Raw genomic sequence first — 10,409 nt, 5'->3', positions numbered from 1 at the left:
CCACGCCGTGGTGTGGCGTGGCAGGGCGTGCGGCAGCGGCCCCTGCCCGGCCCCGGCAGGCAGCGGCGTTGGCCGGCGGGGAAGGGGCCCCGGTGGGGGAGGAAGCTGTGCCGCCTCCGGAGCTGGGGCCAGCGGGCTCGGCCGCCCGGGTCACCGCCGGGGCTGGTGGCCGCCACCGCCCTCCTCTTGCCGCTGGGAAAGGCCTCGCCGGGGCAGGCCCGCGGGGATGGACGGACAGACGGATGGACACGGCGGGGCAGAATGGGGACACCGCAGCTCCGGGGCTGTGGGTACTGGGGGGGGGGACACGACTGGGACTGGGGATTTGGCAATCCCCGGCAGGGTTTGGCAATCGGCCAAGGGGCTGTGCCAGCCCTGGGGGTTGACGGCAGGGAGAGGACACGCTGGGGACACCGAGGGGCCGTGGGGGCCAGTGGGGGGGGATACTCCCCCCCCCCCCCCGCCAGTGCCGTGCCCTGCCCTTTGCCCGCTGCGGGTGGGGGCCGCGGCAGGGTGGCCGGAAGGGACGGCACAGTCCCCATGCCAGCACCGTGGCCGCCAGCACCCGCTTGGCCTCCAGCCCACGGCAGAGACGGGCATCGCCGCGGGGCTGGGGCCATGCTTGGGGTGGCATGGGTGCCCCCCGTCCCCACGGTGACCCCCGCGTGTCCCCCGCAGCGCCCAGCCCGGCACCATGCATTCGCTGGAGGAGCCGCTGGACCTCAAGCTGAGCATCTCCAAGCTGCGAGCCGCCAGGGAGAAGCGGGGTCCCCTCGGCCCCCGACCCCGCGGTCCCCAGCGCCTGGACGCCCCGCCGGCCGGGGATGGCCGAGGGGGCAGCCGGGGGGGTCGCCGTGCCGTGCCATCCTCGCCGTCCCCCGGCCTCCTGGCACACTCCAGGCTGGTGGAGCCGCGGGACGGCCGGTTCCCCACCATGCCGGTGGTGGACCTCAGCCTCTCGCCCCGCTCCGGTGGGGAGTCTCCAGCCGGCAGCGCTTCGCTCTCCCCCGAGCGCCAGGGCAGCGGGGACCTGCCCGGCCCCCTCACCCCCCACGTAAGTGCAGCCGTGTGTGTGTGTGTGTGTGTGTGTGTGTGTGTGTGTCCCGCCGAGGTGTCCCCAGCCATGGGGACTGTGCCCGGGACGGTGCTCCCGACCTCGGCACTGTGCCCGGTGCTGCTGGTGACGCAGCCCCCCCCCCAGTGTGTACACACAGCCTGGGGTCAATGTCCTGCCTGTCCCCCCTCCCCACCCCCCCGACCCCAGCAGCATCCCAAGGGCGGCTCCTGGGGGGGGTGTCTATGGGGGGCAGTGGGTGTCTCCGGGGGGGTCTCTTGGGGGCAGTGGATGTCTCAGGGGGGGTCTGGGGTCTCTGGGGGGCAGTGGGGGTCTCTGGGGGGGTTCTGGGGTCTTTGGCGGGGGGTTCCAGAGTGCAGTGGGGGTCTCTTGGGTGGGTTCTGGGGTCTCTGGGGTGGTTTCAGGGGGGCAGTGGGTGTCTCTGGGGGCTTCTGGGGTTTCCAGGGGGGTCTCTGGGGGGCAGTGGGGGTCTCTTGGGGGGGTTCTGGAGTCTCTGCAGGGCAGTGGGAGTCTCTGGGGATTTCTGTGGTCTCCAGGGGGGGTCTCTGGGGAGGGTTCTGGGGTCTCTGGGAGGGTCTCTGGGGGTCAGTGGGGGTATCTTGGGGGTCTCTGGGGCTCTCCACCTGGCTTACCCCTGTACCCCACTGTCCGTCTGTCTCCCCCCGGCTCTGCTCCAGGATTTCCAGTCCCTGCGCTACATCGATGGCCTCCCCAGCTCCTTCCAGTTTTTCCTGCCTCTGGGGGCGGGGGGGGCCCTGCACTTGCCCCCCGCCGCCTTCCTGCCCCCCAGCAAGGAGAAACGCCTCCCCCCCGAGCTGCCCCTGCCCAAGCAGCTCGTCTGCCGCTGGTCCAAGGTCAGGGGTGAGGGATGGGGGGGGAGGGGGGGAGATGGGGGGGGATAGGGGGGTTATGGAGCTGGGGGGGGCATGCAGAAGCTTTATGGGGCTGGGGGGGGTGATGGGGGGCTGGGAGACCACGCAGGGGCACTGTGAGGATGGTGGGAAGGGAGTGGGTGAGGGGCGGGGGGGGGGCAAAAGGGGGCATTTTGGGGCTGGGGAGAGGAGGTGGCGCTGGAAGAGCTCTATGGGGCTTGTGGGGGGGAATATGGGGCTGGGGGGGGCAAGTGGGGACAGCTGAGGGCTGGAGTGGGGGTGATGAGGAGCTGGGGGCCGTGCAGGAGGGCGGGGGGGTTGCTATGGGGCTGGGGGTGGTGATAAAGGGCTGGGAGCTCACGTGGGGGCATTGCGAGGATGGGAGGAGGACATGGGGGCACGCGGGGGAATTTTGGGACTGGAAGGCCATGGCAGAGCTCTATGGGGCTCGCAGGGGGGGGGATGTGGGGCTGGAGGGGGAGTGATGGGGATGCTGGGGGGGGGGTGTCATGCAAAGGGCCATTTCCATCTCCCCAGAGATGCACGTAGAGTACAGGTGGGAGCTGGGGGGGGGGATGAGGGGCAGGGGCTGGCTCTGGTGGGGGTCCCGGTGTCGTTCCCCCCTCCCCAGTGCCCACCCTGCCTGGCCCCCTCACCCCCAGCCTCCCGCCCGCAGTGCAACCAGTTCTTTGACCTCCTGCAAGACCTGGTGGACCACGTCAACGACTTCCACGTCAAACCCGAGAAGGACGCGGGGTACTGCTGCCACTGGGAGGGCTGCGCCCGCCACGGCAGGGGCTTCAATGCCAGGTGGGTGGGGGGGGGCTCTGGGCACTGGGGGGGGGTGTCTTTTGGGGGGCTGCTTTGAGTCACTGTGGGGAGATGGGAGCCCAGCACCGGGGGCTGAGCAGGAGGAGGTCTCCATCCCTCCATCCATCCCCTCCGCCGTGGGGTGCGAGGTCATAGATGACCGCACTGTCCTGGATGTCCCCACCCCACAGCCCGGGCGCGGGGACAAGGAGATGCCGTGGGGGCCGGGGCTGATGCCCCCCTCTGACAGGCCCCCCCCCCCCGACCCGGCAGGTACAAGATGCTGATCCACATCCGGACGCACACCAACGAGAAGCCGCATCGCTGCCCCACCTGCAACAAGAGCTTCTCCCGCCTGGAGAACCTGAAAATCCACAACCGCTCGCACACAGGTCAGCGCCGGCCGCCGCGCCGGCCCTGGGGAGCGGGGAGGCTCGGGGGGGGGTGTGGGGGGAGACCCAGGCGACCCGGCGAGGCTGGCCGGTGCTCCCCGGCAGACCCGTCGCTGTGCCGTCCCGCAGGCGAGAAGCCCTACATCTGCCCCTACGAAGGCTGCAACAAGCGTTACTCCAACTCCAGCGACCGCTTCAAGCACACCCGCACCCACTACGTGGAGAAGCCCTACTCCTGCAAGATGCCGGGCTGCCACAAGCGCTACACCGACCCCAGCTCCCTCCGCAAGCACATCAAAGCCCACGGCCATTTCGTCTCCCCCGAGCACCCGGAGATGCTCAAGGTCCACCCGGCTCCCAAAACGCCCCTGGGATCGGCGGAGGTGCCCTATGTCAACGGGGCGCAGCTGGTGATCCCCAACCCCGCCGCCCTCTTCGCTCCCCCGGGGTTGCCGGCGTTGCCCATCCCTTTGGCGCCGGCACCGCTCGACCTCAGCGCGTTGGGATGCGGGGCTGCCGGCGCCCTGCCCGCCCTGCCGGGCCCCGTCCTGCCCCTCAACGGTGGCCCCTTGGACTTGGCCAAGAGCCCGCTGCTGCCCTCGCCCTTCGCGGCGGGGCTGGGGCTGCCCGTCATGTCGCTGCTGGCCAAGGCGGAGCGGGAGAAGGGCAGCGGGGCCGAGGGGCGGCCGCCCAAAGCGGGCAAAGGGCCGGAGAGCCGGAAGGAGAGATGCGAAAGGACGGAGCCGGGGCGGCCGCGCGTCCCCCCCGAGAGCCTGGCGCTGCTGCCGGGGGCTGTGCTCGATCTCTCGGCCGGCGTCAGCTCGGGGGGGAGCCCCGAGGCGTTGCCCCCCGGTTGGGTGCTCATCCCCCCCGGCTCCCTGCTGCTCAAACCCGCCGCCGTGAATTGAGGGGGGGGGGGGGGGAAGTCCGATGATGACCGGGGCCAGATGCCGGCCCGACAGGCAGATCCCACTCCCTGGGGGTGGGTAAGGGGGTATCCCCCCCTCCCTTCTCCCCCCCCATACCCTGCAGCACCCCCCAGCCCCGGCGGGGCCTCACTCGCGCTTTTAACCATCACGAAAGAAGAACGGACTCTTCTGAGAAAAGCAATAATCCCTCGGCGGCCGGAGCTAGCCGCAACCCCGCGCCGGGGGCAGCCCTGGGGGTACAGGGGGGTCCCCCTGCTCCCCCCCCCAGCCTGGGCAGCCGGAGACGCCACTATTTATTTCTCGACCAGCTCCCTGCTCCGACGGGGCCCCGGTTGGGCTCATCCGCTGACGCCGACTTGGCATCTCCCTGCCCGAGGCCTCGGCACCGCTGGTGCCGGTGTTGGGGAAGCTGCAGCCTCCCGCCGTGGGGACAGCGGGGTGACAGCTCAGGGACCGACGGCTCCCGCAGCCCCGAGCTGTGCCCATCGGTGCCGTCCGACCCTGGCTGGCCGGCGCGGTTACGGGCAGTGCCATGGCCACGGCACCTCCGTGCCAGGCCCAGCTGGCTGGGCACACGCCGGCCCGGTGCCCGCTCATATCCCTCCTGCTCCACGGCCGCCCTCGTCCCCCGCCACCTCCCCGGCCCTCCTCGTGACAAGGCACACGGCCGCGTGTGCCGCTCGCCGCACCGGCTCCGCGCCGGGGCAGAGCCACCCTGTTTAGCTACTTTCATACCTAACCATGTACCGCAAGCGCATGCAGGCAGCAGGCAGCGTGGGCAGGACTCCAGGTGCTGGCAGAGCTGCTGCCGGCAGCCCGTTGGCTCCGGCTGGCGTGGCACCCGCTCCTCGGGAAGCGTTGGGGTGGGCAGGACGCTGCTGCGGTGCCACAAATGGGCAGCGTGGCCGGCCTGGTGCCGGCAGAGCCCGGAGCCTCCCCCGGCACACGCAGGGGGGTTCCACGTACCTCCCGCTGCACAGCTTTCTCCAACCTGGGGAGAGAGGAGGTTCTCCCTGATCCTGCCCCCTCCCCGCTGGAAGGAGCCCCCGGCCGCGCGCGCCCCACAGGGAGCCGGTCTCCCTGCCCTCACCCTCCTGGGGCCGGGGCACGGCAGCCGCCCGGTGCTGCCACAGCCCCAGCATGGCCGCGGGCCATCGACCAGGCCGCCCCGGCCGGTGTACGGTGTACGTCTCCTCGCTCCTTCGTCGGTTTGTTGTTGCACATTCCAGGACATCAGTATTTTAACGGTCTCGAAGTGCCTTTCTATCGTAGTTTCTGGGTTGTTTTTATTTTCCTCCTGTTGGGCTCCATCGCTGTTAGCATAGCGTTTAAGGACTGCAGAAGTAAGAGATAAGCTAACGACTATAACACTATATTCCTCCAGGGGAGAGGAAGTTTATTAAGAAAACAATAAAGTGAAGTTGAAGTAAGTTCCTGTTTCAGTCCGCAATGGTGGCGAGGGCCACTATGAGCCCGAGGTGGGGACAAAGCCAGGGGACAGAGGGGTGCTGGAGGTAATGGATGCGATCTCGGGGGCAGGGCTGGCTCTGCCTGACCCCTGGTGGGTCCCCACGCTCCTGGTCGGACAGCCTCGGTGCTGGTGAAGCCCTGCCAGGGTCTGCGGGATGAGCCGTGGGTGGGGACAGCTCAGTGTGTCCCCCCTACTGCCCCTCACCCCGACCCAGCAGCCATCCTGCGGCGGGAGAAGGGTAATGGCACAGAGCTCCCGGTGCTCCTGTGGTACGGAGCCAGAGGTATCCGTCCGCTCAGGCCAAGAGCATCTGAACCCACCACGAAAATAGCTCCCGCAGCCTCCCCGGGTGCTATTTGAGCCCTGGCAGCCCTCGGTGCCCCCAAAACACCCCTTCTTCCCCAGCTGCCTTCTTCTTCCTCCTCCCCAGGGCAAAACCCAGCTCTGCCAGCCCCTCACAGGGGCCGATCCCCTCCGGGGCAGCGGGCAGAGGTCGGCAAGTACCCCTCTCCCTCCCCGGGGCACAGAGCAGCCAGGCCAGGCGCTGGAGGACATGGTATTTATTGGCTACCTATAAGTTAAGGGTGAGGGACACGGGGCATGAGGGTGGCCGGAGTCACGTCTCAGCTTTCCACCCCTTCTCCTTCTCATCCTTGGCCTGGATGCGGAGCTCCTCGTCCAGCCGCTCCTTGGCTCTCACCACCTGCGGGACACGGGGACAGGGTGACATGGAGGGACAGGCCATGGGGAGGGGGTGACACAGAGGCATAGGACTGTCCCCTCCCCTCCCTGTCTCATCCGTGGTGACGCTCAGGCTCTGCTCTCCTGAATCCCAGGCAGGGGAAGGTGCCAAGGGCAGGGCTGGGGGCCAGCGCAGCCCCCGCTCCTCTCCTCCCTTTGCTCACCTTGGACTGCAGGTAGAAGGAGCCTCCCACCGACTTGTCGTTCACCTTGAACAAGTGGTCATAGTTCTGCCGAAAAGAAATTCTCCATCAGATTCACCTCCTCTGCCCTCCCCAGCCCTGAATCCCGGTGGCCTCCTGCTCCCTCCGGTGGTGCTGGAGGTGACGAGTGCCATCTCGGGGACATGGCTGGCTCTGCCCGACGCCCCTGTGGGTCCCCATGCTCCTTCCGCAAGCAGCACCACCAGGCAAATGCAGGGGCTGAGCCAGGTAGGCTGCTAATGCCCACAAGTCACCAGCACGCTCCTCCAGCTGGGGCAGAGAAACCTCAAACTGGGATTAACTGGGGCCAGGACAGCACCCATACTCCCTCCAGGACCAGTTGTCACCTCCACACCAGGCAGCAGCCACTGGGAAGGCAGAGCCCTGATGGTACCATCTCTCCCTGTCTCCGAGGGAGCCTCTACCTTCTGTATCTCCTCTGGGTTGAGGTTTGAGACGTTGAGGATCTGCTGAGCTTCCTGGAGGCTGATGCCGGTGATCCTGGAGGCGGCGGCCGACTGGGGTCTCTCCGAGCGCCCCCGCGCATCTGCCGCTGCTCTGCTCGCTGCCCAGAGACACCAAGAATGTGAATCCCCCACACACTGCCCCCCCTAGGACCTCCAGGCCTCGGGCAGCAAAGCCCAGAGGCTCCAAGGTGCTCACATCTCAATGCCACCCCTCTGCCCTCCTCACACTGCCTCCAGCCTGCGGGGGTCAGCAGGACGAGGTCCCCGGCCCTTGGGGTGGTAGCAGGAACCAGGGGTCACCTGCTTATTGGTGCCCACAGTGAGCCAGAAGCAGGCAGGAGAGGGCTGGGGCTGCTGTGTGCCGGGGGGACCATCCCGCTCTGCTTTTTGGGGTTGCCCCGATGTCTCAGTGCCTGGCAGCACTGCTGGGTCCGGGCTGCTGCCTGGGATGGCTGCGGGGAGCCCGGCCCAAGCTGAAATGCCATTAGGCTGGCACCGGGATGCAGGCGCTGACTGTCACCCCATGAAAAGCCTGGGAAGCGTCTGCTCCAGGCACAGCCCCGGGGGACGGGGAGCAGCGGGGTGCCCTGGGGAAGGGGATGGGGACAGGAACGGCGATCCCGTGAGGTGCTCGGGAGCAGGAGCAGGCCCCCACACAGGGAGCAGCATCCCGATGGGGGGGTGGGGGGGCGGCAGCTCGGCTCCTACCTGCAAACTCCTGGCGCAGCGCCCGCATGAAGGCCCGTCCGACCACCTGGGCCCCCACCAGGATGATCTGCGCCAGGTACTTGGCCTGTGGGGACACCCTGCTGTCACAGCCGCCCCGGGTCCCCGTCCCCAGCCCTGCCACCTCTCCCCCCGCCCTACTCAGCCCTGTCCCGTCCCCCCGGGGCCCTGCCCTGTCCCTCCCTGGCTCTTGTCGCACCGTACCCCGGCCCAGTCCCCTCTCCCCAGGCTCTGTCCCCCCAAAACCCGCTTCCCCGCACCTCCCTGCGCCCTGTCCCCTCCCCGGGCTCTGCCCAGCATCATCCTCCGCCTCCCGGGGCCCGGTCCCTCCGCCCCCGGGCCCTTCCCAGCTCCGGTCCTCCGCCTCCCCGGGCCCTGCCACCTTCCCCGGGCGCCGTCCCTCCGCCCCCAGGCCGCCACCTCCCTCCCCGGGCCCTGTCCACCCCCGTCCCGGCCCCGCCGCCTGTCCCCGTCCCCTCTCACCATGTCCCCGCCGCCGCTTCCGCCCCCGGCGGTCACGGGGTCAGGGAGCGAAGGTCGCGGCGGCCACCGAGACGGCGGCGCCGCGGGGCGGAACGTCCCCTCCTTCAGCCCTCGGTGGCACAGCGCCCCCCGGCGGCCGCGCCGCACGGGAGGTCCCACCGATGGCTGGCGGGGCTGCGCTGCGCATGCGCACACGGCGGGCGAGGCCCAGGCCGCGGCCTACCCCCGGTGATCGTCCCCTCTGCGTGTGTCCGTCCGTCCCTCCCCGGTCCCCGGTTCCCCCCCTCGGCCCGCAGACACAGCAGGAGACGGGTGCTGGTGCAGCGGCTTTAATAGCGGGGCCTGCCCGCGGCGGGCACGGGGTTTGACGCCCCCACCCGGCCCGGCCCGGCGGGGGACACGGTCTTAGGTCCTGCCGCGCCTCCCCTCACCCGGGCCGGGCCCGGCCTCGCCGCCTCCTCCTCCTCTTCCTCCTCCTCCTCCTCCTCCTCTTCGTCCTCCCTGCCCGGCCCGGGCGGGTGCGGGGGTCCCCGGTGTGGTCCTCGGCGTGCCGGAGTCCGGCCTAGTCCTGTGGGAGGCCCGGTGGGGGTGAGCGGAGGGGCGGGAGCGGCCCCGGGGTGTCCTCCCTCCCCCCTCCGGTACCTACCCACTCGTCCTCGTCCACCCCCTCGAAGGAGTCCTGCGGTAGCGGGTCGTCCCGGTTGCCCAGCCGGGCCACCATGGCGCTGAGGAGCTGCAGGGAGGCAGGGCAGAGCCATGGGGACCGGGGCATGGCCCCCAGGCCGGGCCCCAAGGTGGGAAGGTCCCAGGGTGCCCCAGCACCCACCTCTTCTTTCTTCTGCTCGTCAGACTTCTCCTCCAGGTACACAGATGCAGGAACGAACTTCCGTGCCGGTGCCTCCTTTGGGGCCTCGCTCACTGGGAGAGCAGGAGGGCTTTGCCCCATGGCTGACACACACCCCACGCCCATTCCCCGTGGGTCTGGGGCCCTCACCCTGCCACTCCGCACCCACCTGGTGTCATGTCTGCTGGCCGCAGGTTGGCACGGCGATGCTGCCCATCCTGCCCTGCCAACCAGGCGCTGCCACTGAGGGCTGGCTCCCACCAGACACGGGTCGGTGGGTAGATATCATCCTGGAAATACTCCTTCTGCAGGGGTGAGAGGTGCTGAGCAGGGGTCCCGTACCTCCTACCCCCCCCTAAAACCATGGCTGGGTCCCCACCACCTACCTTGACGCGTGGCACGTGGAAAGCCACCGGCTCGAGGGTGCTCTGCCCCAGGCGCAGTGCCCGGGCGAACTCCACCTCCCGCACCTCGCACGATGTTTTGGGCAGGAAGATGAAACCCTGATGGGGCAGAGGTGTGAGCGGGGCCTGCCGTGGGCCTGGCAGCGCAGGCAGGGGGTCAGGGACAGGCAGGATGGCCCTGGCGGGCCCCCACTTTACCTTGTGGGGTTCACTGGAGGTGAAGCTGTTGCACTCAAGGAAATAGGGGGGCTCAGGTGTCACCTCGTAGAGGAAGACTCTGGTGTCACCCTGGGGATGGGGCGAGATGGGGGCTGGCAGGGGGGTGCATGGAGGGTCCCTCTGCACTGTTGGGGTGCTATAGGCAGGTAGCCTCCAAATATTTTTGGGTGGCAAGCCCTCACCTTGCCAGTGAGGAAGACAACACCTGTATCCTCATCGTAGAAGGGCAGGAGGGTGGAAGGGGCCACGTCGAGGCTGAGGACGGACAAGGGTCCCTCGGGCAGAGCCTGCGCCCGGTACAGAAGGATCCTCCTCTCACTGCGGCTGTGGGGAGGTGACAATGCAGGGGGGGGCACGGTGTCCCTTGGGGACCCCTGCCCTGGTGTGTGTCCCCTTCTTTACCTATCGAAGCCGGACACCAGAAGGTAGTCGCCGCCGCAAACCCAAACCACGCGTGCTCCGCGGCCTCCCTCGGGACCTGGACCCTCCTGCATGGGGTGAAGGTCACCCTGCCTGCTCGGAGAGAGCTGGGGGTACGGGCACTTGCCCACACTCCCAGCTCTCCATCCCGTCCCTGCCTCTGTGATCGTACCTGTTGAGGCTGAAGGCTGCGCCGGGGCTCGTAGAGCCGTAACCGACCATCTTTGCTCACTGTTGCCAGCTTCTTCCCATCCGGGCTCCAAGCCAGGCTGAATATCTGGGGAGATGGATGTTGTGTCCCCCTCTCCATGTCCCCTGCCTGGTCAAACATGCCCCTCGGGTGTCCCCAGATG

General features: G+C 68.9%; 3 protein-coding genes across 3 annotated transcripts in view; 1 reads left to right on the top strand and 2 right to left on the bottom strand.

Annotated features, from left to right (window-relative positions):
• The first annotated feature begins 207 nt into the window (after positions 1–207).
• On the top strand, positions 208–4,063 carry GLIS2 (GLIS family zinc finger 2). The gene is made up of 6 exons (XM_082490464.1): positions 208–286; positions 679–1,054; positions 1,753–1,929; positions 2,624–2,757; positions 3,031–3,149; positions 3,279–4,063. Exons 1-6 carry the CDS (start codon positions 243–245, stop codon positions 4,055–4,057), a joined length of 1,629 nt encoding a protein of 542 aa, XP_082346590.1. The 5' UTR covers positions 208–242; the 3' UTR covers positions 4,058–4,063.
• A 1,390-nt stretch (positions 4,064–5,453) lies between these two features.
• On the bottom strand, positions 5,454–8,262 carry PAM16 (presequence translocase associated motor 16). Its single transcript, XM_082490789.1, has 6 exons — positions 8,170–8,262; positions 7,669–7,753; positions 6,919–7,058; positions 6,455–6,520; positions 6,121–6,252; positions 5,454–5,696 (listed from the first exon to the last, which is right to left on the bottom strand). The coding sequence occupies exons 1-5, from the start codon at positions 8,170–8,172 to the stop codon at positions 6,166–6,168; spliced, it is 381 nt and encodes a 126-aa protein (XP_082346915.1). The 5' UTR covers positions 8,173–8,262; the 3' UTR covers positions 5,454–5,696; positions 6,121–6,165.
• Positions 8,263–8,604: 342 nt separating this feature from the next.
• The window catches only part of LOC309677891 (coronin-7-like), a 38,151-nt gene continuing 36,346 nt past the window's right edge, over positions 8,605–10,409 (bottom strand). Inside the window, exons 20-28 of the mRNA XM_082490790.1 lie at positions 10,229–10,333; positions 10,039–10,124; positions 9,819–9,960; positions 9,616–9,705; positions 9,400–9,516; positions 9,183–9,318; positions 8,996–9,087; positions 8,816–8,902; positions 8,605–8,737 (exon numbers count right to left, since the gene is read on the bottom strand). Of these exons, the coding sequence (XP_082346916.1) occupies positions 8,732–8,737; positions 8,816–8,902; positions 8,996–9,087; positions 9,183–9,318; positions 9,400–9,516; positions 9,616–9,705; positions 9,819–9,960; positions 10,039–10,124; positions 10,229–10,333 (861 nt within the window). The 3' untranslated portion in view covers positions 8,605–8,731. The remainder of the gene's footprint in view (positions 8,738–8,815; positions 8,903–8,995; positions 9,088–9,182; positions 9,319–9,399; positions 9,517–9,615; positions 9,706–9,818; positions 9,961–10,038; positions 10,125–10,228; positions 10,334–10,409) is intronic.

Source organism: Vanellus vanellus (genome assembly GCF_965231255.1).
Source record: "Vanellus vanellus genome assembly, chromosome: 14".
Taxonomy (NCBI): Eukaryota; Metazoa; Chordata; class Aves; order Charadriiformes; family Charadriidae; genus Vanellus; species Vanellus vanellus.
The sequence above is the reverse complement of the archived record's forward strand: the minus strand, read 5'-3'. Positions and strand labels throughout refer to the sequence as shown.

What these genes read in the sequence shown, in the direction of transcription:
- PAM16 (XM_082490789.1), bottom strand. An exon ending in GCTGCGCCAGGAGTTTGCAG is followed by an intron (nt 7,059 to 7,668) that starts GTAGGAGCCGAG and finishes GTCTCTGGGCAG; the next exon opens with CGAGCAGAGCAGCGGCAGAT. An exon ending in CCTTCTACCTGCAGTCCAAG is followed by an intron (nt 6,253 to 6,454) that starts GTGAGCAAAGGG and finishes CGTGTCCCGCAG; the next exon opens with GTGGTGAGAGCCAAGGAGCG.
- GLIS2 (XM_082490464.1), top strand. Translation starts at nt 243, where the DNA reads ATGGACACGGCGGGGCAGAATGGGGACACCGCAGCTCCGGGGCT. An exon ending in GACACCGCAGCTCCGGGGCT is followed by an intron (nt 287 to 678) that starts GTGGGTACTGGG and finishes TGTCCCCCGCAG; the next exon opens with CGCCCAGCCCGGCACCATGC. An exon ending in GGCAGGGGCTTCAATGCCAG is followed by an intron (nt 2,758 to 3,030) that starts GTGGGTGGGGGG and finishes CCGACCCGGCAG; the next exon opens with GTACAAGATGCTGATCCACA.